General features: G+C 49.6%; 1 protein-coding gene across 1 annotated transcript in view; it reads left to right on the forward strand.

The window, feature by feature from the left end:
* Nucleotides 1–2,374: 2,374 nt before the first annotated feature.
* MAP3K21 (mitogen-activated protein kinase kinase kinase 21) overlaps nucleotides 2,375–25,445 on the forward strand; it is a gene marked incomplete at both ends in the record, with an annotated part of 30,468 nt that continues 7,397 nt past the window's right edge. The window contains 5 exon segments of the mRNA XM_080937475.1: nucleotides 2,375–3,131; nucleotides 15,268–15,448; nucleotides 16,981–17,129; nucleotides 18,602–18,777; nucleotides 23,880–24,120. Coding sequence (XP_080793601.1) covers nucleotides 2,375–3,131; nucleotides 15,268–15,448; nucleotides 16,981–17,129; nucleotides 18,602–18,777; nucleotides 23,880–24,120 — 1,504 coding nt within the window.

The following is a 25,445-nucleotide window of genomic DNA, read 5'->3' on the forward strand; positions in this document are numbered from 1 at the left end:
GGTTTTATCTCAATTGTGTATGACTGAGAAAGGCAACACCAGATGTCTAATTCCAGTCTCCACACCTGGGCACACATGTGCATGCTTACACACACACACACACACACACACACACACACACACACACACACCACTGTTGTATTTTATGAACCTAGGTATAATTTGTCAGGAGGGAGCAGGCAAGGGTGTCTTTCTGAAAAATCAAGTCATGGGACAGGCCAAGTATGAAGAAGGTTCGTGGGTGGGAAGGGAAGAGAAGGGGACATGGGAAAGGAGTAGAGACAGAGAAAAGGTGTCAGAGAAGGACAAAAAGAGAGGGGGGGGCAGTGGGGAACATGCTGGATATAGAGAGCATAGGAGATGGTGAGAGGGGGAGGGAAGGGGGAGGGGAGCTGAGCAGTCCTTCTTATAAGCCAGGATGGCGCATGCTTTGTAGGTTGATAGAGGAATCGCCAACACACACAATAGCAATTATAAGAATAGTTATAGGAATGGAAAGGCTAGAAAATACGTTAATGAAAGGGTGCTGGCAGACATCTGCCTGCTCTGTTAGGGAGTGGCAGACTTGGCTGATGGCAAGCATTCATAACCCCAGCCTTCAGGAAGCTGCGAGGAGCACTGTTCTGAGTCTCAGGCAAAGCCGTGTTCTACAGTGTACAAGGCCAGCATAGACCACCCGACAAAACTCTGCCTCAAAAAAAAAAAAGCATTAATGTTGGAATGAATTATTACCCAACAAACACCCTCCCAGCTCTTCACAGCCATCACGTGACTTACTGACATTACCATTTTACAGATGAGCACATAGACACCGTGAGCAAACAAAACGGGAAAGAGCAGAGACAAGACAAAACCTTGCACGCTTTAGTGTTTCCTACTCTTCACCGGCCAGGACGCTCAGGCTTAGCATACATTGTGTTCTGATTTCTTGGAACGATTTTGTAACTGTATTCTCTATTTCTTAAAGCTCGTAAGTTGCATCACCCTGGCAACCTGTAGCTCACAGGTGCCGCCAAGGTAGTCTACATCGGAGTCTGAGGGTGCACAGGGATAGTCGGAGCGCTGTAGGCACAGGGACACACCAGCTTTCCGGGTCATGAGACTGTGGCTTCTTGCACTGGCATCGGTAACCCGGAGACTCTCCACAGGCCCCAGTCTGGACCCGCGCTTCAGGAAATGAACATCTCTCTGTTGCTGGGATGGTCTATCACTTTACACCTGGAGCTCAAAGGTCCTCTTCTTTTCCCCTCCTTCCTCTTTTCACTGAGGCGTCCAACCATCCGCGTGCACCACGATCTCTTTAACTTTCTGGAAAACTTAAGAGGGCCCTGACTTGCTCAGCCCTCAAGGCCAAGAGAGCGCGGCAGTCATAGGCCTTGGGGAGTAGTGGGGACGCCAGAAGGAAGGCTCAGAATAGGTCACCCGAAAGGCCGACAGTCTGGGGGCGGGGTCAGAATGGACTATAAAGCGGAGAGTGGGCCCAGAAGGGCGGCAGTCCAGGGGACCCGGCGGTCTAGAGCATCGGTAGTAACGGACCTTGAGTAATGGATTTGGAGAGGGCGGGGCAGATCCAGGAGATCTGTAGAGGGCGGTCCAGGGTGAAGATCCAGGCCTCCTAATGAACTCAGAGCGGTAAAGGGTCTAAGACTGGTTCCAGCACGAAGTAAATGGACCTAGAGGTGTGGATCTAGGAACCAATGGACTTGGAGAATGAACTTGGGAAGGGCGGGCACCAGGAGGGGCCATTGACCTGAAGGGGTGGATTCAGAGGCACCAATGAACTTGGAGAATGAACTCGGAAAGGAAGGGCGGGCACCAGGGGTGGAACCAGGGAGACTTGGAGGGAGGACCGAATCTCGGGGAAGCGAAATTACAGGGGCAGAAACGCCAACTTGGCGGAATGGGTTTTTCTGGGGGCGTGTCCGGCCCAGGAGACGGTTCAGGTTAGACTCCGAGGCGAGTTCCAGGGGTGAAAGAACCTGGAGGGCGGGGCTGGCACTAGGGCGGGACTAATAGAGGGTGGAACCCAGGAGTAAGGAACTGGGCGGGGCCAGGCTAGTGCCAAGGGGAAAGGACCTGGAGGGCGGAGTGGCCAAGGAGGAGGGGCTGGGGGCGACTGCTGGGGAGCGCGCAGTCCAAGCAGGTCCAGCACCGCCACCGGTCGTCTGCGCTAGCGGCCGCGGGGAAGAACTAGCCAAACTGGAGGCTGAGCAGAGGCTAGAGACCCCGGGCAGTGGGCGTAACCTCTGCAGTCCCGTTCCAGCCCTGCACCCTTCCCTGTTAGCTTGGACCAAAGATGCGGGTCGCTGGAGGCCGGGGAAGCTGAGGTTGTGGCTGTCGCACTCGGTCCACTAGCGACCTCTCACTCGCCCCCATGGCGCTACCTGTAGCGGAGGGCACGGCTGACACACCGCTCTCCCCGGCCCAGGACGACTCGGGGAGCTCCTCCTCCGGGATGTGGGCCGCGCTTTATGATTACGAAGCGCGCGGTGAGGACGAGCTGAGCCTGAAGCGCGGTCAGCTGGTGGAGGTACTGTCCCAGGACGCCGCGGTGTCAGGAGACGAGGGCTGGTGGGCCGGCCAAGTGCAGCGGCGCCTGGGCATCTTTCCGGCCAGCTACGTGGCGCCGTGTGGCCCGGTGCCGCCGCCCTCGCCGCCTCCGCCGCGACCCTGCTCGCCTGTGCACGTAGACTTCGAGCGCCTGGAGCTCAAGGAGCTGATCGGCGCCGGTGGCTTCGGCCAGGTGTACCGCGCCACCTGGCAGGGCCAGGAGGTGGCAGTGAAGGCGGCGCGCCGGGACCCGGAGCAGGACGCCGCGGCGGCGGCCGAGAGCGTACGGCGCGAGGCGCGGCTCTTCGCTATGCTGCGGCACCCCAACATCATCCAGCTGCGGGGTGTGTGCCTGCGGCAGCCGCACCTCTGCCTGGTGCTGGAGTTCGCGCGCGGCGGGGCGCTCAACCGCGCGCTGGCGGCCTCCGCACCCGACCCCCGAGGTCCCGGGCCCCGCCGCGCGCGCCGAATCCCCCCGCACGTGCTGGTCAACTGGGCGGTGCAGATCGCCCGCGGCATGCTGTACCTGCACGAGGAGGCCGTAGTGCCCATCCTGCACCGTGACCTCAAGTCCAGCAACAGTAAGTGAGACTAGCCCCTTGGGAGCACGGAGTCAAGGAGCCAAGAGAGGGGTCTGGCCAGGACTCAGAGCAGGAAGGCAGGCTCTGCTTAACTTGCTTTAGGGAGGCTCGTGCCTACCCTGGCTCTATTACCTACCCATGAACACCCCTTTAAAAGACAGGGAGGGACAGGCGCTCGTAGATAAATTCTTGTTACTCTCCGGACCCACCGGACCCTACACGTATAATGTGTAGGTCTCCCAATACGTTTGCACAGAACTTTGCCAGCCCAGGCCTTAAACAGTATGTTTAGCGTGGTGACCGTCGTCACCAGCACCCCCTCATTTTCTTCCACTTTACAAGTGTCTATTAAAGTTTCTAATTCCTTCTACCTGTCCGCTATGCAAACGCTGGGCTCCACGCGTTCCAGCAGGCATTCTGCCGCTGAGTTCTGGCCCCAGACTGCCAACACGGCTTCCTGTCCTCCCGCTTTCCCGAAGCCTTACTGGTCAGAAGTCTCTGTATCTGAACCATGACCTTATTGTTTGGAGGAATCTTTCCTGCAAATCCGAGGCGCCCATTTGGGCCGAGAACAAGTTCACAGATCCTGAACGGTACTGGAAATGCCAGGTTTGCGTCAGTCACCTGATCTGGAAGTCAGAATGGACTTTCCAGGCGTGAGCAGGGAGCTCACAGACGACCTAAACACAGACTATAAGCACCTCAGAGAGCTGTTTGTATTTACTTCTCACTACTGAAGAGCCTTCCCCTCCCCAGAGTAAATGGAATCTCTTCAAGGACTAAAGGCTTCAGCCAGAGCTGGAGCTGAGCCGCCACAGCTGCGTGCCCCTCAGCCCCCCAAAGCCTGCTAGGACAGGAGCTAGCCGGAACCTCGGCGTCTTCTAAGAGCAGAAAGCCAGTAGCCAGGGTGATGAGCGGTGCTTTCTTTACATGCTCGCATAGATTCTCTTTGGTCTTCAAAAACCTTCAGTTCTGAAATGCACCTGAAAGGTAAAACACATTCTCTCTGTTATGCAAATTATGAATCCTTGGGGTTCCTGGAGTGGTTTGCTTTGAGAACACTGTCATACTTAATACACGGCATACCTTTGTGTGTGTGTGTGTATGTATTCACGTGTGTTCAAGTGCGCACGTGTGAGGGTGGCTGGGTGTTCCTGCATTCTAAGTCCTGACATTAACCTTGAGTGTGCCTTCCTCTGGTGCCCTACGCCTTATTATTAAGAGTCACATCCCTGGAATTCACGAGATTTGGCTGGGCAGGGTGGCCCCCTCACTGTTGGGATCCTGAGAGTGTGCTGTCTGCCAGGCCCATTGTTTTCAATGTGGGTTCTAAAGCTGGAACTCAGGTCCTGTCCTGTGTTCTTCTCTGACTAGGGCGTCCTCCTCCTGTCCTTCAGGACAGCACATCATACCGGCCCCTCCTCTGCAGGAGCTTCAGAATAACACGGAACCCATTCTTCAGGTTTATTCTGCCCAAACTAATGCTTAAGACACATCACTCCTTACAGCAAAGGTTCAAGGCCATTTTTTTTTTTTTGCATTGCACCCTGTCTGGGGTGTGTGTGTGTGTGTGTGTGTGTGTGTATGTGTGAGTGTGTGTGTGTGTATGTGTGTGTGTGTATGTGAGTGTGTGTGTATGTGTGAGTGTGTGTGTGTATGTGAGTGTGTATGTGTGAGTGTGTGTGTGTGAGTGTGTGTGTGTGTGTGTGTGTGTGTGTGTGTGTGCAGTTGAAAGCACATACGTGGGTGGAGATCAGAGGACAACCTCAGGACTCCTTTGTTCCTTCAGTGCTGACTAGGAAGCCCTGGGATCTCTCTCACCCGTGTCTTTCTCAGCACTGGGATCACAAGCGCGTGCCACTGTTCCCGGCTTTTTGCATGTGGGTTCTAGAACTCTCTCCTGGACACACATGCTTGCAAGCAAGAGCTTTACTGTCTGAGCTATCTCCCTCATGCCTGCTCAGGACCACACCATGTGTCCACAAGCACTGCATGTTTGCCAGGTGTGTGTAACGCAAAGGAGGGCTTGGGAATCTTCGTTTGTGCTTCCCCGTGAAAGGTGAACTTTCAAAGAATTCTTTTATCTTTAAACAGTTTGTAAACTAAGACTAGCAAAATGGTTTCTGTTGACCTGTCAACATGAGACACTGCCTCTCTGTTAGGGAGAGCCTTGCTCTTTTACAGGGAGTTCCCTCCCACCTTAGCTTTAAAAATCTTTTTGCCCTTGGGACAAGTAACCAAACTTCCAGGGGCATTAAAATTATTTTTTAAAAAAACAGACCAGGTTCCTTTATTTTAAAATGTTACTGTTGCAAACCCAGTTCCTACAGTGCTTCCTTAGTATGGGGGCCCCCTTCATCTCCAGCTCCCCATAAACTGAGCAGAGTCGCAAATTCTTGTGTCTCCTGTACTCTAAAGTTGGAGGTTGGAGAATCAAGAGGCCAAGGTCATCCTAAGGTACACGTACTGAGTTTGAAGCCAGCTTGGGCAGTATGAGCTCTTGTCACAACACACACACACACACACACACACACACAGATACACAGACACACACACATACATACAGCACACACACACAGACAGACACACACACACAGACAGACACACAGACACAAACACAGACACACAGACACGCACAGACACAGATGCACAGACACACACAGATACACACACAGACATATACATACATACATACATACATACATACATACATACACAAACACAGATACACACAAACACACACACATACAGACACACACACTAAAAGAAAAAACCAACACTCAAAATAGATTTGTTGGCTAGACACTAGCTTAGCCAAGGACTTGTTGGGTTATCTCCTTGAGTATAATTAATTAATTAGAGTGATATGAGATACTTGAATAAACGCAGCCTATAGTTTTCACGTCAGGAGACGGAGCTGCGTCAGGCTCTGCCCCCCAAGTCTGTTTGCGAACCATGAGGGGTTTTGGAATTCCTTCTGCTGTGTGTGGCTGCACTGTCTTTCTGACTGTGCAGCGTAGTGACAGGGTTGCAGCAGGTTGTGTGTGACTGTGTCACTTGCTGACAGCTTCAGTGGATTACTCACTGCAAACAGGGCTTTGAGTCAATATTGAACCTACTCCTCTCTGCAGCTACGCATGTGACAGTGAGGCGGCGGGAACTACTGTTTACACAAATGCTTGAATTTGTGGGAAGAACCTACACCTTCCACAGCTTTTCTTTTCTAGCATCTTAACTCTTACTACTTCTTGGAGACTCATCTGAGATAAAGCACCCCCTGGGTATCTTTATCAAAAGACAACTTTGCTCTGTTTTTGACAGACAGCTACTGAAAGTCAAGCCAAAGTTGCACTGTGTGTGTGTGTGTGTGTGTGTGTGTGTGTGTGTAGTATCTGTGTGTGTGTGTGTGTGTGTGTGTAGTATCTGTGTGTGTGTCATATCTTTGAGTGTGTGTGTGTACCATGTATGTTTCTGTGTTTTTGCAGGGTATTTTGCATGTGTGTTTGCCATGTGTATGTGTGTGTGTTTGCATGCCCTGTGTGTTTTTGTGTGTGTGCCATGTGTGAGTGTGTGTGTCTGAGTGTATGTTTGAGTGTACAGCATGTGAGTATATTCTGTGTGTGAGTATGTGTAGTTATGTCATATATGTGTTCAATGTATGTTTCATGTGTGTGTGTGCCCAGTGTGAGCATATTTGAGTGTGTACATGTCTGCACATGTGTGAGTGTGTGTGCATGTGTATGTCTGAATATATGTGTATACTGTGTGTAAGTGTGTGTGCTGTGAGTGTGAGTGTGTGTGTCATATGTGAGTATATGTATGTGTGTGTAAAGGCCAGAGGTCAGCCTCAGGTGTCCTTCCTCGAGGTCTTGCTAGTTTGGCTAGGTTTGCTGGCCATCTAGTCTCAGGGGTCCTGCTGTCTCCACCTCCCCAGCACTGAATTCACGCTGCACGCCTGCCTTTTTCATGTGGGTTCTGTGAGACCAAACGCTGGTCCTCACGCACAGTCAGCACTTCACCCACCACCCCCTGCAACCGCAAACTTGCAGGCTTTGAGCTTCCTGGTGGCGAAGAAATGCTGGGCCCTGAGACTCCCAGGAAGCAAGCACAGCACATTGAGGAGCAGGCACTGTGGAGCTGTCTCTGGAGAGTGAGACAAGACAGCTTTGAGCCCTGGAGACGCCCCGCCCCAGCGCTAAGGGAGCGCCCAGGAGCAGCCCCTGAGCTTCATCCTCAGACCTCTTCCTGTTTCTATTCTGAGACCTGGGATGGCCATAGAGTTCGGGGCTGGCCTTGAAAGAGCTCTATAAGCCATGCAAGCCTTGAACTTTCCAACCTCAGCCTCCTGAGCAGCTGCCATGAGCTAGCAGACGAGCAGTTCTATTGTGTACATTCAGAGAAAAAAAAAAATAAATAAAACAAAAACCAACCAAAAAACACCTCGTGCTTTAGGACACATTAAAACCTCCTCTGGCTCTTTCTGGGTCACAGGAACACAGTGGCAAGGCAAGGGACAGTGACGGTGTCTCTGCCAGTCAGTCATGCGTGGTTAATGTTAGCGTGTCTACCAGGTGGGGTGCTGGGAGAGGGGACCGTCTCAGAGCAGGGCCACAGGAAGCTGGTGAAGCAGCCTGGTGCAGAGAGCTTGAGGCCAGGTACCCATGGTCAGACCTGTAGGCTCATGCTGACATCTTTGCCTGCAAGCCGGGGAGCATTTTATACCCAGAAATAAATAACATACAATGCAGTATAAATGGTACATATATATACATATATGTACACATGCACTCTCATACACTCACACTCACATACACACACATGCTCACACACACACACTCACATGCACACACATGCTCTCTCACACACATACCATCTCACATGCTCACACACACATACACATACACACTCACATACAAACACATGCTCACACATACTCTCACACACTCACATACACACACATGTTCACACACATCATCTCACATGCTCACATACACTCTCAAACACACTCACATACACACATGCTCACACACACCATTTCATATGCTCACACACTCACACACACACACATGCTCACACAATACACTCTTACATGCTCTCACACACATGCTCACATGAACTCACACACACACACACACACTTTTTTTTCATTACTGGGAATGAAACACAGGCTAGGCAAGTGTGTGCTATACTGTGTGGTGGCCCTAACCACTAGGCTACATCCCGGCTCTGATCGCGTTTTAATAACTAGCCAATGAGCAGAAGGGGTCAAGGCAGGTGTGAAGTGAGTGATGGATGTCATTGCTGTCCCATGAAAATGGCTCTCAGGAGTCTAGGGCGGGGGTCTGAGACGCTCGGTCTAGTCCCTGCTTCTCACACACTAGCATGAGAACGTCTAACATTACCAGAATCTTAAAAGAAACTTAAAGTCACTCAGACCTGGTTTTATTTTGTTTTGTTTTTGAGACAGAGTCTGATGTATAACAGGCTGGCCTCACCTCTACGGGTAGACAGGGATGACCTTGAACTTCCGATCGACTTGCAGAGTGCTGAGCTCACAAGCACCAGTCACCACTCCCTTTTGTGAGCTGCAGGAGTGAAATGAAGCCCAGAGCTCCCTCCGTGCTAGGGAAGCACTCACCACTGAGCTACACCCCCAGTCCTGGACTTCCCTTGGCTGTGTAGCCGTGGTTTGTGACATTGTGTACAGAGTTCCTCTGGTGGAGACCGACTCCATCCTGTGGGGAGATCTGCTCCATGGTTCTTTACACTTCAAAGGCAGTTGGGTAAACATTTCGATGGGGCGAGCAGCAGTTGTAAGGAGCAGTTACAGGTGTGGCTGGATGGAGAGGCTGGGATGGGTTTGTGGGAGGAAAAGACTCAGCTCTGGGTGCCATGCAGGGGTGTGTGCAGAGGGAGCTGAGGAACAAGACACCATTGTCGCTTTCTGACGGAAAAGCTGGAGGTTGCCTAATAGCAGAAATAAAAACAGACCCTCAGATGTCAGCCTTATGCGCATTGTTGATAAATATCCATATGCTTTGATTTTTTCTGATTCCCTGGAGACTTGAAATATATTAATTTGGTTCACTGTCCAGCTGCAATTTTTCTTTTTGAAAAAAAAATCCTTCATTTAAAAAATTTATATGTATGGATATTCTGCCTACATGTATCTTTACCAGGTATGTGCCTGGTGCCCACTAAAAGCAGAAAAGGCTTTTAAACTGGTAATATTGTTGTTATAGATGGCTGTGCGTTGCCATATGAATTCTAGGAATCAAACCCGAGTCCTTTGGAAGAGCAGTCGATGTTCTTAATCCTGACCTATCGCCCTGCCCCACACACTTAGTGGAAAGATGTTCAGACTACACACACACACACACACACACACACACACACACACATCACACTTAGTGAAGAGATGCTCACATGTTATTTAACCTGTGTATTAGGTGTCAGAAATCCTTCTAGGTTTTTGTTTCTCTGTAATGGACAAAGTGGGACCAAGCTCTTCCCAGTGCATGAGACAGACATCCAGACAGACAGCCATTAAATCTGTCAGTTCACAAGGATGCCCACAGCCTTCATGCTCAGATTGGAAAGGAGATGACAGTCAGGTATTGTAAGCTCATACTTGAAATATTAGCATTTGGGAGGGTGAGGCAGGAGGATTGCTGGAAGTCTGAAACCACCTTGAGCTATACAGAGTAAGACCCTCTCTCATAATAGAACAGCAGCAAGAAAGCTGGGCATGCTAGTGCAGGCAGGACAGCTAGCCTGGGCTACAAAGTGAGACCGTGTCTCAAAGAAAATAAAAAGAATAAGCTCGTTTGTCAGGCTGAGCAGCAATGTTGATTGTCCTTCAAAAGAGCGAGTCTTTAGAAAAACCCTGAGTCTTCAGGAAGTGGATGCAAAGAAGCCTGTTCTTGTGGGAGGCAAGGGGAGCTGTGTCAGGCTCCTGGCAGGAAGCTGCTGTGGAGGGACAGGGTGGAAATGAGAGAGAAGAGAGCACCTGTCCAACCCTCGGGGTCTACACTGACAGCCAGGGCTCTGGCTGTGACTGGAGGCTTGAATAAAGCTGTATGCAGTCTCATGTGGACTGGTATATGTTTTTGGTTCTTCAAATGTCGTGGACACAGTTTGAAGCCAGATGCAGAGGGCTCTGGTTGGAGTGAAACTTTGGGAGTCAGAAAGAGAAAGGGAGAGAGTCAGAAACACCAGGGGCCCTGGGCCGATATCTGGAGATCTTTTGGGAAGAGAAGATTCCAGCAGGGTTGGTGGGAAGGTGAGGAGCCGGGTTCTCTAAGGCCAGCAGAGGTGGGGACAGGGCCTCAGAGAGCAGCTCTGAGGCCTGGATTCACACACCTGCAGGGCTCTGATTATTTTTACAGCCTCTTTGTGAATGGGTGTGACCCTCTCTGGAGGGCAGAGGTGAATGGTTTTACACTTAGCAGGTGATTTAAGGCCAAAGAGCTTATGGTAAATTCTCTTTCTCCCGGCCCATTCCTCCCACACAGCGTTGGTTATTCGGTTACTCACTCAGCCAGCAAAGATAGAACCAGGAGCATAAAATGCCAGGTGGAGCTGCCGTATTCCCAGCATCCACAAGGGTGGCTCCAGTTCCAGGGCATCTGACTCCCTGTTCTGGTATCTGAGGGCACAGTAGGCTCCTGGGGGCACATATACACATACAGGCAAAGTACTTACGCACGAAATTACATATTTAGAAGAAAAGAGAGGACCTTCTAGTCAAGTTTGAAAGCAGCAGGAAGGGGCTCTTTAGAGATTCTTCAGTACCGAAGCAGGATGCCATTGGGATCCCAAAGATTATGACCACTCATGATCCACGGAGGGGTTCAGGAGCCCTGGCTACTGGTAGAGGGCATTCACTCAGTGAGCAGGTGCTGAGAGATCTGGGGACCCAGAGACAATGCAGTGGTGTCTGCTTTTGTTTTAAACTTGCAATGACTTTAGATACCAGAGTTGTTAGAATGTGGGTTTACGTAGAGAACACTAGAATGAGTGGAAAAGATCATGTCAAAAGATGGCAATAGACTCGAAAGCCCGGCGAGATTTGGGCGCTTCTTCCACTGATTAGGGGGACGGGGAGGTGAGGAGAGGGACAAGGAGATCTGAGTTAAGGCCAGTAAGGTACTGAGCATGAACACAGAGTCCCTCTGTCCCACACCCAGTGCCCCCTATTGTGTACAGAACGCACATTCAGAAGGTGACCTTGTGACCCTAGGCAGTGCAGTGATGCTTGTAAATCTGTTCCACTTTGTTCCCCCTTCCCATTTGCTGACTTTTTTTTTTTTTTTAAGTAATACATTTCTAGTTAACGATTAATTGAAACCCATCTGTCTCACAGAATGCAGTCTGGATCCAGTGACCCCATAAATGTTAGAGAAACCAGAGTGGGAATGCTGCGGTCGCTTTAAAAAAATACGCTGTGGGGCAACAAATTCATGAGGTACAGCAGGAGACTTTAGAGCTCTCCTCCTGATGGTCGGGGGGCCTGGCAGAAGCGTGCAGCCCAACTAGGGCGGAGAGCTCCCGCTGCGGCCTCGGAGGGGAGTCTCCAAGGCTCTTGGCTCAGCCGTTAAGGAGGATTAGCAGGTGCCTAGGAATCCCACCTATTTGCTGGGACTCTGAGCCCGACCTGTTGATAGCCTTTCCAACTTTGAGGGACCGGAAGTGGAAGGCGGCTCCAACTTACACGCTCCCGAAACCTGGCAAGACCTGGAGGGAGGCCCAGGTCTAATTTAACTGTTGAGGTGGTGTGTTGTGGTTTCGGTCACATTGCCCAAAAGATAAGGAATTTCAGGAATTCTGCCATGCCATTTGGAAACAGAGTCCCACACAATGGGCCTTTCATGGAGTCCTGGCTTACGGGTTGGCACCGAGGTGTTATTTTAACTTGTTTTGTGTTGATCTGGAGTGTGCAGTGCCAGTTGCTAGGGGGAACTTTGGACCTGGGAAATGAGAAGCTGGATTCTAAAGGCGGCAGGACAGATGCTAATTGCATGGGCTGAGCGCCTGCCACTTAGGAAGGAAGCTGGCCTGTTGCTGGTCAGAGTTGAGGTCTCCCTCCTTGCTGCCTTCCTGGTTTGTGGAGTCTAGGCTTTGGCCTTTGCATGTGTGGGTCTGGGGACTAGGGACATTTCGAGGTCCTCGTTCAGTGTTGCTGCTGCGTCTTCTTCATTAGTGACTTCTCCCATCCTTGTGAGAACTGTTAGGGGATGAAGGGTAACTCCTCCACGACAGAGGCTCAGCAGCAGCAGTGTGAGGCACCCAGTCACTTTCTGTCCATAGTCAGAAAGCAGAGTGTGAACCGGAAGTGGGGCCAAACTATACCACCTCCAGGTCTGCCTGCTGTACCTTCTGTGTCCCGTTGGGCTCCACCTCCTAAAGGTTCCACAACCTTCCAAAACAGTGCTGCCCTCTCGGGGTCAGGTCTCACTCAGACCACACCTCCCTGTCCATCCTCTGCAGAGTGAGGCGATGAGGAAAGACGGCCCATGAAATCCGTCTTACAGAACTGCGAGGCTCATCCCGGGGCCCTCGTAGAGAACCATTATTCCCTACAAATGCGGTTGGTTGTGTAAGGTGGGAACTAAACGAAAGCTCAGGAAGGAGCTAATCATTTGGCTTTGTCTCTGTGGTTAAGAGAACCTACTTAAAGGATTAGGGGCCATGTCTCTTTTTAAATAGGAGTTTATTTTTCTTAAAATTCACAAGGACAAAATGGGCTTTTAGCTTACAGGGAGGAACAGTTCCAGTACCCATCCAGTTAGCAGGCATTTTGGGGACAACACGGCAGGGATAGAGAATGTTAGAGATCCTGTGTGTGTGTGTGTGTGTGTGTGTGTGTGTGTGTGTGTGTGTATGTGTTATCTTAGCTAGGATTTCTTTTGCTGTTAAAAACAAAACAATAAAAAACAAGCAAACAAACAAAATACCCCACTATGACCAAAAAGCAAGTTGTGAAGCAGAGGGTTTATTCAGTTTACACTTCCAAATCACCAAAGAAAGTTAGGACAGGAACTGAAATGGGTCAGGGACCTGGAGGCAGGAGCTGATGCAGAGGCCATGGAGGGTGCTGCTGACTGAATTGCTTCCCATGGCTTCCTCAGCCTGCTTTCTTATAGAACCACCAGCCCAGGGATGGCTCCACCCACCATGGGCTGTCTCTTCCCTCATAGATCACTAGTTGAGAAAATGCCTTACAGCTGGATCTCATGGAGGCATTTTCTCAGCTGAGGCTCCTTTCTCTCTGATGACTCCAGCTTGTGTCAAGAGGACACATAAAACCAGCCAGTGCACAGGGACATCTCTGCATATAGCCCTGGGATCTCTGGTGACAATTTTGGACTGTAAATTGAAAGTCTTAATTCTTCCCTGACTGACTGGCTAGAGAAACAGCTCTACTCAGTAGGAGATGATTGTCGTCATGGCATATTGACTGTTTGAAGGGGTAACATAGCATCGACAGATGCTAGCCCGGTGTATGTTGAGGTGTACAGGGCACTGGGGGAGCGGTTGAGTAGTTTCTGGAGTTAAGTTTGTCTGCAGAGAAGTATTTGGTGAAAGGAAAAGTAACAGACAAGCAAGAGAGATGGGCAGGCATCAGCAGATGGGGGTTGACCTGGGGGGTTGCCGTCTGAACGTTCAGCTCTCTGAGGCCGTGGTATCTCACAGTTCATCTCCATGGGTTCAGATGTCTGTAGGCTTCTGCAGAAGCCAGTGTTTGATAATGAGCTATGTTAATATGTCACCAATAGTGCAGTCTCCTGTGCATTCAGCGGGAAAGACTCTGCTTTGATGAGGAGGGATTTCTTGGAGTGAAACATTTATTTTTCTTGTCATGTTGGCTTTGATAACTGATCTTACTTGAGATGTCTTGGTTAAAGGCTCTTGTCCCTAAGAATCATTTACTTTCTGCCTAAGCTGTACCGTGCTTGAAGATTCTCTTAAAACTTTATCTGGCCATGCTACAAGTTAAATAAAGTGGCAGAAATACAAATTCACTCTCCTTGACTCTGGCAGCTACTGAGAGGTGGAAATTTATTATTTATTTAATGTTTATTTATTTAGTATTTAATATTTATTATTGAAAAGAGCTGACATTTTCATGTTCACTTCTCACATGACAATGAAAACCGAATTTTTGAATTCCACTTCTCCATCCAAAATGATTCTTTTCCCTAGGAAGCTGAGGCAGGGTTTCCTTGTTGGGCTCAGCACTGTGCCCTCCTAGTAAAATGGAACCAACACACAGAACAAAGGAAAAAAGCCCGCTCTCCTCTTATCTGTCTGTCTGGGTCATGCCAGGCTAACTGGGCATCACTGTGGGCTGAGTGGGAGTTCTTGACATTGGCAGCCCAGACCTCATGGGCAGATGTCCTCCCAAGGGTGACCTCACTCAGGAGTGGATCCCATGGGCATCATCCCTGGGCGGGAGGGCCTCCTCTCTGGGGTGCTGTGATCACACTTGGTGAGGAGTGGTCCATCAGGAGACCAGGGGTGCAGGAATCATGGCGCAGGCAGGAAGAAGAGTCATATTTAAGTCTCTATGGTCAAAATGTCCTTGTTTTGTTTTTTAATGGAAAGAATTTTGCTACTGAAAATTGTCTCAGTTAGGGTTCTACTGCTGTGAGCAGACACCATGACCAAGGCAACTCTTATAAAGAACACTTAATTGGGGCTGGCTTACAGGTTCAGAGGTTCAGTCCATTATCATCAAGGTGGGATGGGAACTTGGCAGCACTCAGACAGGCATGGTGCAGGTGGAAAGGAAAGTTCCACGTTTTCATCTGAAGGCTGGTAGGAAAATACTGGCTTCCAGGCAGCTAGAATGAGGGTCTCAAAGCCCATACCCACAGTGACGCACCTATTCTAACAAGGCCACACCTCCTTCAAGGCCTTACCTACTCCAACAAGACCACACCCACTCCAACTAAGCCCCACCCACTCCATCAAGACCACACCTACTTCAACAAGGCCACACCTTCTAATAGTGCCCCTTTCTGGGCCGAGCATATACAAACCACTACAAACATATAAAGTAAAATGATGACTTAAAGACTTGGGCTGGTCGTCGGGCCATGTGCCAAAATCCTTCCTGCTCCTTTTCCTGTAGTTTTGCTCCTGGAGAAGATAGAACATGATGACATTTGCAACAAGACCCTGAAGATCACGGACTTCGGGTTGGCAAGGGAATGGTACAGGACCACCAGGATGAGCGCAGCAGGGACCTACGCCTGGATGGCTCCCGAGGTTATCAGGTCCTCCCTGTTCTCCAAGGGCAGCGACATCTGGAGGTGAGAACGTGCCTGGGTTTTGTCTGTCTGTAACCTCCAATGGTTGCCTTTGAGTCTGCAGCGCTTCGGTGATTCCGCCCTGAGTAGTGAAAAGCTTGCGAGTGCTGTTGGTTCAGACAGGGGGACAGGGGGACAAGAAGTTGCTGCTCAGCTTTCTGTCCCGTGATAACAGTGTCTGGGGCGATTACATTAAGGCTGGAAGCTTTATTTTGGTTCAGGGTTTCAAAAGTCTCTGTTCTCCGACGTTTGGTCTGTGAAGCATCATCGACTTTGGTCCTTGAAGGGGCCAAATCATGGCTGGGAGCTTGTGGCAGATCGAAGTTGCTCCACAGACTTAAGAAAAAGCAGCTTTTCCCAGCTGTTCCTGTGCAAAGTGCTGTCTTCTTAATGTTGATAATCTCTTCAACAGCAAGGCCTCTCTGCCACGTGGCCAGTGTGGAATTTTTCCACTGGATACTTTTGCTCCTGATCCTCGTTGCTCACAGCAGCCTGTGATACCATGTTAGAACCCAAATGTTAGCTCTCAGGTTGCTGAGTTTCCTGCCTTTACATTTTAGCCTCAACCAAAGTCTCAGGGCAAAACATAGGAAGGTGGGGGCACTTGGGGGCTGGGGGAGCAGGGAGGGGAGGGAAGATGGGGGTACAGAGGGCTGGGAGCAGGGAGGGGAGGGAAGATGGGGGTACAGGGGGCTGGGGAGCAGGGAGGGGAGGGAAGATGGGGGTACAGAGGGCTGGGGAGCAGGGAGGGGAGGGAAGATGGGGGTACAGGGGGCTGGGGAGCAGGGAGGGGAGGGAAGATGGGGGTACAGGGGGCTGGGGAGCAGGGAGGGGAGGGAAGATGGGGGTACAGAGGGCTGGGGAGCAGGGAGGGGAGGGAAGATGGGGGTACAGGGGGCTGGGGAGCAGGGAGGGGAGGGAAGATGGGGGTACAGAGGGCTGGGGAGCAGGGAGGGGAGGGAAGATGGGGGTACAGGGGGCTGGGGAACAGGGAGGGGAGGGAAGATGGGGGTAGAGGGGGCTGGGGAAGAATTAACCAAAAGCTAAGGGCATGGAAAGGCCATATAGAAATGCACTATCTTATAACCAACTTTGAAAGGCGATACTGTGCTTCATGTACCACACACACACACACACACACACACACACACACACACACACACACACGGTGCCTTTGGAGGCCTGAAAAGGGCACCAGCTCCCCTAGGACCAGAGTTGGGACAGTTGTGAGCTGTTGTGTTGGTGGTGGAAATAGACTCAGAGCCCGCCGGGACAGCAGCCAGTGCTCTTTCAGCTGCTGAGCTATCCCTCCAGACCTCTTCCGGGGGCGTTTTTGAGATAGGATTGCTGCGTGTAGCCCAGACCAGCCTGGCGCTCATAATCCTCCTGCCTCAGTCTCCCGGGTGGTTCTGGGACAGAGCTACCTCTTACCCTGGGAGAGCTGTGGTTTTGGGTCAGCTGGAAATGGGTCATCCACTGGGTGTGGGCGGGGCAGGCTCAGGAGCCCAGCCACTAACCAGAGCTCTGCTTTCCAGCTATGGAGTGCTGCTGTGGGAGCTGCTCACAGGCGAGGTCCCATACCGCGGCATCGACGGACTGGCGGTGGCGTATGGGGTGGCTGTCAACAAGCTTACGCTGCCCATTCCGTCCACCTGCCCCGAGCCGTTTGCAAAACTCATGAAAGGTAATGTTCGGTCCTGATCTAAGAGAGTCTGGCCAACGAAAGCCATTCGTAGGGACAGATACATTTTTTTCTTTTTGTCTATTTATTTTTAAAAAGCAAAATGTGCACTTGGTGAGATGGCTCAGCCATCAAGGCCGACAGTCTGGGTTCAGCTTCCACATGGAAGAAGGGATCAGATTCCTATGGTGCTCCTCTGACTTCTAACGATGGTGCACACCTGAACCCCCCCCACACACACATACACACAAACAGTGTATAATGTTTAAAAAGCAAAGCGAATGTTAAGCTGCATGCAGTGGTTTGTGTCGGTAACGCCAGTACTCACGAACCTGAGTCAGGAGGATTTCTTTGAGTTCCCGGGCCAGCCTGGGCTAATACAAGACCCTGTCTCAAAAAAAAAAAAAAAAAAAAAAAAATCGATTGCTTGTAAATGTGCTATTCTAAGAACTTCTGCTGGAGATTTGAGGCCCAGACTCCATTAGCTGTACAACTTAAACCCACTAAGCTGTCTCCTCAGTGCCTTGTCTTCCCTGTGGGACTTGGAAGCTGTCACTGTCCCACTGTCCCCCAGCAGAGCCCTCAGCTCACCCCAAGCCATCCAGGTAGTGATCACAAACATCTTTCAGGCGCAGCAGACGGCGGTGCTTGCATCGTAGTGACTCCGCTCTTGTTGTCAGCCCCTCACACTGTGAGCCTTCAGTTGCCCTCATCAGTTCCGAATTGTGATTTTTTTTCTTATTTTGATTTCTTTTTAAGATAGGGTTTTGTGATGGTAACGCTGGTGTTGAATCCACACTCTGTCCCGTGCTAGATGAAAAGTTATTATATATTTCACGGAGTCCTCAAACTCAGTCTGTAGCCCAGGCTGGTTGCAAATTCACTATATTATCCAGACTGGGCCTTGGATCCTGCCTCGACCTCCCTGGCATTGGAATTGCTGGCATGAGTCACCGTGTCCAGCGTTGTCATTTCTTAGAACTTCAGTTTTGATCACATTTTCAGACTTTGGTTTAGGAGGCTTGTGATTCACAGCCATGTAATTCTGTGATTCACAGCCATGTAATTCTGTGATTCACAGCCATGTAATTCTGTGATTCACAGCCATGTAATTCTGTGATTCACAGCCATGTAATTCTGTGATTCACAGCCATGTAATTCTGTGATTCACGGCCATGTAATTCTGTGATTCACGGCCATGTAATTCTGTGATTCATGGCCATGTAATTCATGCACACATATACACACACACCAGAAACAAAACCAAGCATGCATGTGCAGCCTGTTTCTGTGTCTCTGCTCACCCCTGACACGGGTGCTGGGCCACAGGCACTCGGGATCACTGGGGTGCACTTAGGATTTCTAGGAGCTGCCACCGCAGACAGGGACTCCTGGTTTGGAGTGACAGGTGTCATTCTGGGAGATGGTCGTAACCGTCCCGAGAGAGGAGAGTAATGTGATTCTCTTTGTCGTAGAGTGCTGGGAACAAGACCCTCATATCCGCCCCTCGTTTGCCTTAATTCTTCAGCAGCTGAGTGCGATCGAAGAGGTGGTGCTGACCGACATGCCGCAGGAGTCCTTCCATTCCATGCAGGAAGACTGGAAACTGGAGATTCAGCAAATGTTCAGTGAGCTGCGAACCAAGGAGAAGGTGAGAGTGGTCTCACCACACAATGCATACACAATCACCGCACAGTACACATATGTCACATCACAGGGCATACACAATCAACATACAACGTATACATGCTCAATGCACAGTATATGTATGTTCACATCACAGTGCACACATGCTCACATTACAGTACACACATGCTCACTTTACAGTACACACATGCTCACATTACAGTACACACATGCTCACTTTACAGTACACACATGCTCACTTTACAGTGCACACATACTTATATCACAGTACACAGATGACCATGAGAGTACACACATACTTGCTCACATTACAGTTCACACATACTCACATCTCAGTACACAGGTGATCACCAGAGTACATGCTCAAAGCACAGTACATACATATTCACATCACAGTGCACACCTGATTACCACACAGCACACACATGATCACCGCACAGTACACAAGCAATCAGCACATAGTCCACATAGTCCACAGGGACACCAGCAGGGACACCAGCAGGGACACCAGCAGGGACACCAGCAGGGACACCAGCAGGGACCTCTGCTAGTGTTCTGCTATGTTTCAGTGTTTATCAACGCTCATTTTCCTTCAGGTTAAAAATAAAGAGCTCAGAAAACATACAGTGGGAAAGAAACCCTTTTATTGGGAAATTCCCAAAGGAAAGTAGATGAGAAGTAGCACGAACCCCGTCCATCCGTGAACCTTGCCAAATGCCCGGTTTTGAACACTTCACGGACCTCTCCCAATTGTTTTCTAAACTGGAGTTTTTAAAATCAAACCCTCACCTCATACCACTTTTATATATCTTCCTTGAAAAGTTTGGTGTGTGTGTGTGGTGTGGCGTGTGTAGTGTGTGTGTATAGTATGTGTGTGTGTGGTGTGGCCTGTGTGGTGGGGCATGTGTAGCATGTATGTGTGTATGTGTTGTGTGTGTATGTGTGTATGTGTGGTGTGTGTATGTGTGTGGTATGTGTTTGGTGTGTGTGTGTGTGTGTATGTGTGTATGTGTGTGGTGTGTGTATGTGTGTGTATATGTGTGTATGTGTGTGTATGTGTGTATGTGTGTGGTGTATGTATGGTGTGTGTGTGTGTATGTGTGTATGTGTGTGGTGTGGTGTATGTGTGTGTGTATGGTGTGTGTGTGTGTGGTATGTGTGTGTGTGTATGTGTGTATGTGTGTGGTGTGATGTATGTGTGTGTGTATGGTGTGTGTGTATGTGTGTATGTGTGTGGTGTGGTGTATGTGTGTGTGTATGGTGTGTGTGTGCATATGTGTGTATGTGTGTGGTGTGTGTATGTGTGTGCATATGTGTGTATGTGTGTTGTGTGTGTATGTGTGTATATGTGTGTATGTGTGTAGTATGTATACGGTGTGTGTGTGTGTGTGTGTGTGGTGTGTGTATGTGTGTATATGTGTGTATGTGTGTGGTATGTGTATATGTGTGTATGTGTGTGGTGTGTGTATGTGTGTGTATATGTGTGTATGTGTGTGTATGTGTGTATGTGTGTGTATATTTGTGTATGTGTGTGCATATGTGTATATGTGTGTGGTGTGTGTATGTGTGTGCATATGTATGTATGTGTGTATGTGTGTGGTGTGTGTATGGTGTGTGTGTGTATGTGTGTATATGTGTGTATGTGTGTGGTGTGTGTATGTGTGTGCATATGTATGTATGTGTGTATGTGTGTGGTGTGTGTATGGTGTGTGTGTGTATGTGTGTATATGTGTGTATGTGTGTGGTATGTGTATGGTGTGTGTGTAGGCTTGCAAGTGTCATGGCACATATGCAGAAGCCAGAAGGTAACTCTGGAGATTCCTATCTCCTCCCATCTTGGTGCAGGAGTGCTGACCTTAGAGTTAGGAGTACCTGTGTAGATTTTTGTGGGTTCTACTGTCTGAAGGGTGTTGAAGCAGGATTCCTGTGAGCACCCCAACTACTGGTTCCCTCAGACTGAAAGTTCAGGGACATTTTGTCTGCCAGAGACAGGCTGCTCTGTGTTCAGGGTCCCTGTCTGGTGCTTGGGCAGAATGGCCAACATTGCCTGTTGCTAGTCAGGTGAGTGCCTAGCGCTCTGGGTCAGACGGGCTGGCTGGCCGGGCTCTCAGCTAGTGGTCTTGGTCACTGGGGGAGTCACAGAATGAAGTGTGAACTGCGAGGGGGTGAACTGCAGGGGTATGAGCTGTCCTGGGGGTGTGAACTTCGAGAAGTGTGAACTGTGAAGGTGATCCCCAGCTCAAGCTCCTGCTTAGTCAGTGTGTGTGCGCCTCGGGAGAAAACAGCCTTTGTGGCCTCAGGGCCTCGAGGCCTCCCACTGTGCCTCAACTAGCCTCTGGGAACAAACTGGAAGAGGAAGACATGGAGGCCATTTCCTGGGGGATGCCTCAAGGTTTTCTGTAGAGTTCTGGAAAAACACGTGTGGTTGGCTTAAAATGACAGGAAACTTTTTTGTGGACTTATCCAGTTTATCTTTAAGAGTTCTGAAATGAGATGTTTAAATCTACAACCAAACTCGACTTTAGGGGAGGGCAGGTGATTTTGAGGGAGAACGGCCTCAGACCACAGGATCGGAGTTCGAGAGTGACATCATTCAGAATAACAACCCTTTTGTTTAATTGATGACTAGTTTTGAAACTACAGGGTGTAAGTGCAGGAATGGGATGGTTCTCTTGTTTTAGAGGAAAATAATAAAATGATAAAACAGCACGCCTGGACGGACAGAAGCCTCTGCTCTGGTTCACACTGCTCTTGTTTTCCTCTCCTGTCTCCGCAGCAGGATTCTGCTTAGTATCCCAGGCTACCTGACTCTCACTTTGTGGTTTAGGCTGGATGTGAACTCACAGCCATCCTTCTGCCTCAGCCTCAAAGGTGTTAGGATTGCGGGCCTTGCCCCCACACAGCCATTTTCTTATCATTCTTTTGGATTCCCCCTGGTGTGTCATGTGTCTTATTTGACTGTCTCATTGCCCCTCCAAGCAGCCCCTCTGGCCTTGGATCTGTGATTACAGTGTATGAGGTCATGTTTCTCTTTGTACCTTCCTGAGGCGGGAGGGTCTTTTCTACACTCGATTTCCCTCTCCCACTCGCTGGCTGAGGGGGGAGGCCCACTCCAGATGCTCAGTACTCACTTGTCCACGTTACATGATAGATGCTGAACCTTCCCTGGACTCAGGCTCCTTCTCACTGTCTGTCTCCGGGTCCCTGTGTGCACCAGGGCAAGCCCTTGTCCTTATTAACCATTAACATTTCCTGCAGGGAAATGGTTTAGCCATTATCAGAAAGATCCAGCCAAGCCTTCACAGCAAATGCTCCTGCTAGTAACCACTCAGATGGAAGGCTTTTGTGCTTCATGATTTCAGACGTGTTCACGTGTGTTCATACACGATCACTTGTGTTCACACATGTTCATATGTGTTCACATGTGTTCTAATACTCCAGAGGCCTCCCTCCCATTTCCCAACATGCTTCTCAAGCTTATTTTATTATTCATGTATATGTGTGTGAACACTTTTGTGTGTGTGTGTGTGCCTTCTGTATGTGTATTTGGGTGTCTGTACATCTGTGTGTGTCCGTGTATAGGCCAGAGTTCTACCTCAGATGTTTTTCTCAACCACTTTCTACCTTGCTTTGAGGCCAGGCCTCTCACTAGAACCTTGAACCTAGTTCCACCACTAACCTGCAGGCAGCCCCGGGGATCTGCACTTCCTGAGCTCTGACTGTCTGGCTGAGTGTTCTGATGTCTGTGTGCTCTCACAACCACCCAGAATATCCCCTGTAAAGAAGAGAACACGTTGGAGAGATGGTTTGGAAGTTTGCAGGATTCTCGGTTTTCCCCTAAAGGATAACAAACTATAACCGTAACACGTAACCGCGAGTGTCATCCTCTTACTCACGGAGTTGTAACTGTACTTGTGAAATGGGTCATTCCTGAGGCTAGCGATGCAGCTTGCTTGGGAGAGGGTTTGCCTGGGGTTTGTGAAGTCCTGGGTTCTATCCCAGAGCCCCATAAACCTGAGCGTGTGAGCTAACATGAGCTGAGGCAGGAGGATTAGAAGTTCCAGGTCACCTGTGAAAACTTGCCGAGCTGGAGGCTCAAGCACAAATTAACAAATTAGGTCACTCACAGGTGTCCTTTGTTGATGACTATTGATGTGGGATTTATATGGTGGTCCAGTGGTCTGCAGACTTCTTAAATGCTTTGACTCTTTTTTTCCCATTAATTAATTTATTCATTTGCTTTACATCCAATCACAGCCCCCTTCCTCCAGGCCCCTCTCCCGTCTCCTCGCCACTTCCCCTCTGAGGGTGGACAGGAGGTCCCCCTGGGAAGTAACCCATCCTGGCTTCCTGAGGCTAGACAAGGCACCCCAGTTAGGAGAACAGGATCCACAGGCAGAGAACAGATTCAGGAGCAGCCCCCCTCCATTGTTAGGAGACCCACATAAAGACCAAACTACACATCTGCTACAATTTGCAGGGGCCCTAGGTGGAGCCTTTGTATGATCTTTGGCTGGTGGTCTCTGGGAGCCCCCAAGGGTCTAGGTTAGTTGACTCTGTTGGTCTTCCTGTGGGATTTCTATCCCTTCCGGGTTCCTCAGTCTTGTGGTTCCCCAACCACAAGACTCCCCAAGCCCTATCTAAAGTTTGGCTGTGCATCTCTCCATCTGTTTTAGTCAACTTCTGGGTGAAGCCTCTCAGGGGACAGTTATGCTAGGCTCCTGTTTGCAAGCATAATAGAGTCTCTTCAGTTCTTTACTTTGTGGTGACCTCAACCATAAAATTACTTTGTTGCTACTTTATGTAATTTTGCTACTCTTAGAAATTGTGAGGTAAATATCGCATATTCAGGAGGTCCGGTCGAGAACTGATGTGTTCCATACATGCTCGTAAAGGCTAGAGGTGAAGGCGAAGCAATGAGAACCTCCGGGGTGAACTTGACACCTTTCCTTGTCAGCATCCAACAGAGGAGACTGTTGGTTTCCCCTAGGTTGATAACAGGTGAGGTTCCCGGCAGCTCTCTTGGGTGTAGTGGGCTCACTATGAAGGGCTGTGGGAGCCGTGCGGGAAGCCCACATTGATATCCTTTGGGGCCTGACTTTGCAGGAGCTGCGTTCCCGAGAGGAAGAGCTAAGTCGAGCTGCCTTGCAACAGAAGTCGCAGGAATTGCTGCTCAGACGGCGGGAGCAGCAGCTCGCAGAGCGTGAGATCGACGTGCTGGAGCGGGAGCTGAACGTGCTCATCTTCCAGCTGAGCCAGGAGGCGCCCCACGTGAAGAAGAGGAAGGGGAGGTTCAGGAGGGGCCGGCTGAGGCTCAAAGACGGACACCGCATCAGCCTGCCTTCAGGTTTGTGCCTTCAGAACTGGGGAGACAGAAGTTGGGTGCTGTCGTTACACCTGGATATTTGTCTCTCAGAGATGCGTGCCTACACTCACCTAAGAGGCAAGCCGCTGGGCATGTCTGTGAAGGAATTTCAGTATTAACTGGGAAGGCACACCCTAGATACGGGTGATGCTGTTAGTGTGAGCTGGAGTCCCAGGCTGAATAAAAAGGAGAAAGCAAGCTGACAATCAGCATCCTCAGCGGAGTTACTAAACTTGGGGCAGGAAAACGACGCACAGAATCCTCACTCTCCAGTGATAGGTAGACATGGAACAACATCCCAAATTCCTAAGGGCAGCTGTTGCTCGGCTGATGCATTTATTCGAGGCAGAATTAAAGTAATTGACTATTTTTTTTGTAAGATTCTCCAAAAGATCCTGGACTTTAGTATTTGGCATTTCCCTCTCTGAAAACAACAAGGACATTTCCACTACATATTTCTTTCTTTCTGGTACCTGATACAGGATTTCAGTTAAAAAGGACCCAAGCATCTACTGCTTTTAGAACTTCAATTATAGAGGATTTAGCATGCAATAGCGCCCTTTGACCACAAGATGGCGGCACAGGTTGTGATTCTGGTCCAGGATTGTGACCACCTGCTGGCGTTTGGAGCCTTCACCCTTAGTATGTGCTTGTGTGTGCAGACACACAACCACGTGTACACACACACTTTTACCTGTGCAGTACCCAGAATGGGGCAGCTTTGGTAATGAAGAAATAGCAATGATCTCTGTTTTGTTTTCCCAAGAGAGATTTTGTTCTTGGCGTTTTCATTGGGGACAAGGTTCTTTGAGTTCTTGAATCCAGTGCTATTGGAATGGCCAGAGATTCAGAAAGACTAATTGAGGGGTATCACTTGCCCTTCTCGGGGTTAGTATACCAAGTCTCTTGGACTTTTATAGTATTCCGCCAATTCCCAGGTTACACCGCAGAAATATACTTTGTGCCGTTAATATTTTCTTCAGAATTTGTGGGAGAAAGCTTGGTGAGAGCTTTGATGTGGTGATGGGCTGAAGTCCCTCTGCCCTGTGGCTCTTTTGAAGTTGTATCCCCAACATACGTAAAGTTCCAGGCTTCTCCAGTTGGTGTGGCTCTGAAGCAACACATTTTAAATTACACCTAAATCAGAGGGAACAAAACCCAATGAAGACTGTTTATAAGACACACACACACACACACACACACACACACACACACACACAGGACACACAGGAGAACAGAAATGAGTTTTTAAACTCTCAATGCCCTCCCCTCTAGGAAGGTCATACCTCCCAAATGTATCCAAACGG

Source organism: Micromys minutus (genome assembly GCF_963924665.1).
Source record: "Micromys minutus genome assembly, chromosome: 24".
NCBI lineage: Eukaryota > Metazoa > Chordata > Mammalia > Rodentia > Muridae > Micromys > Micromys minutus.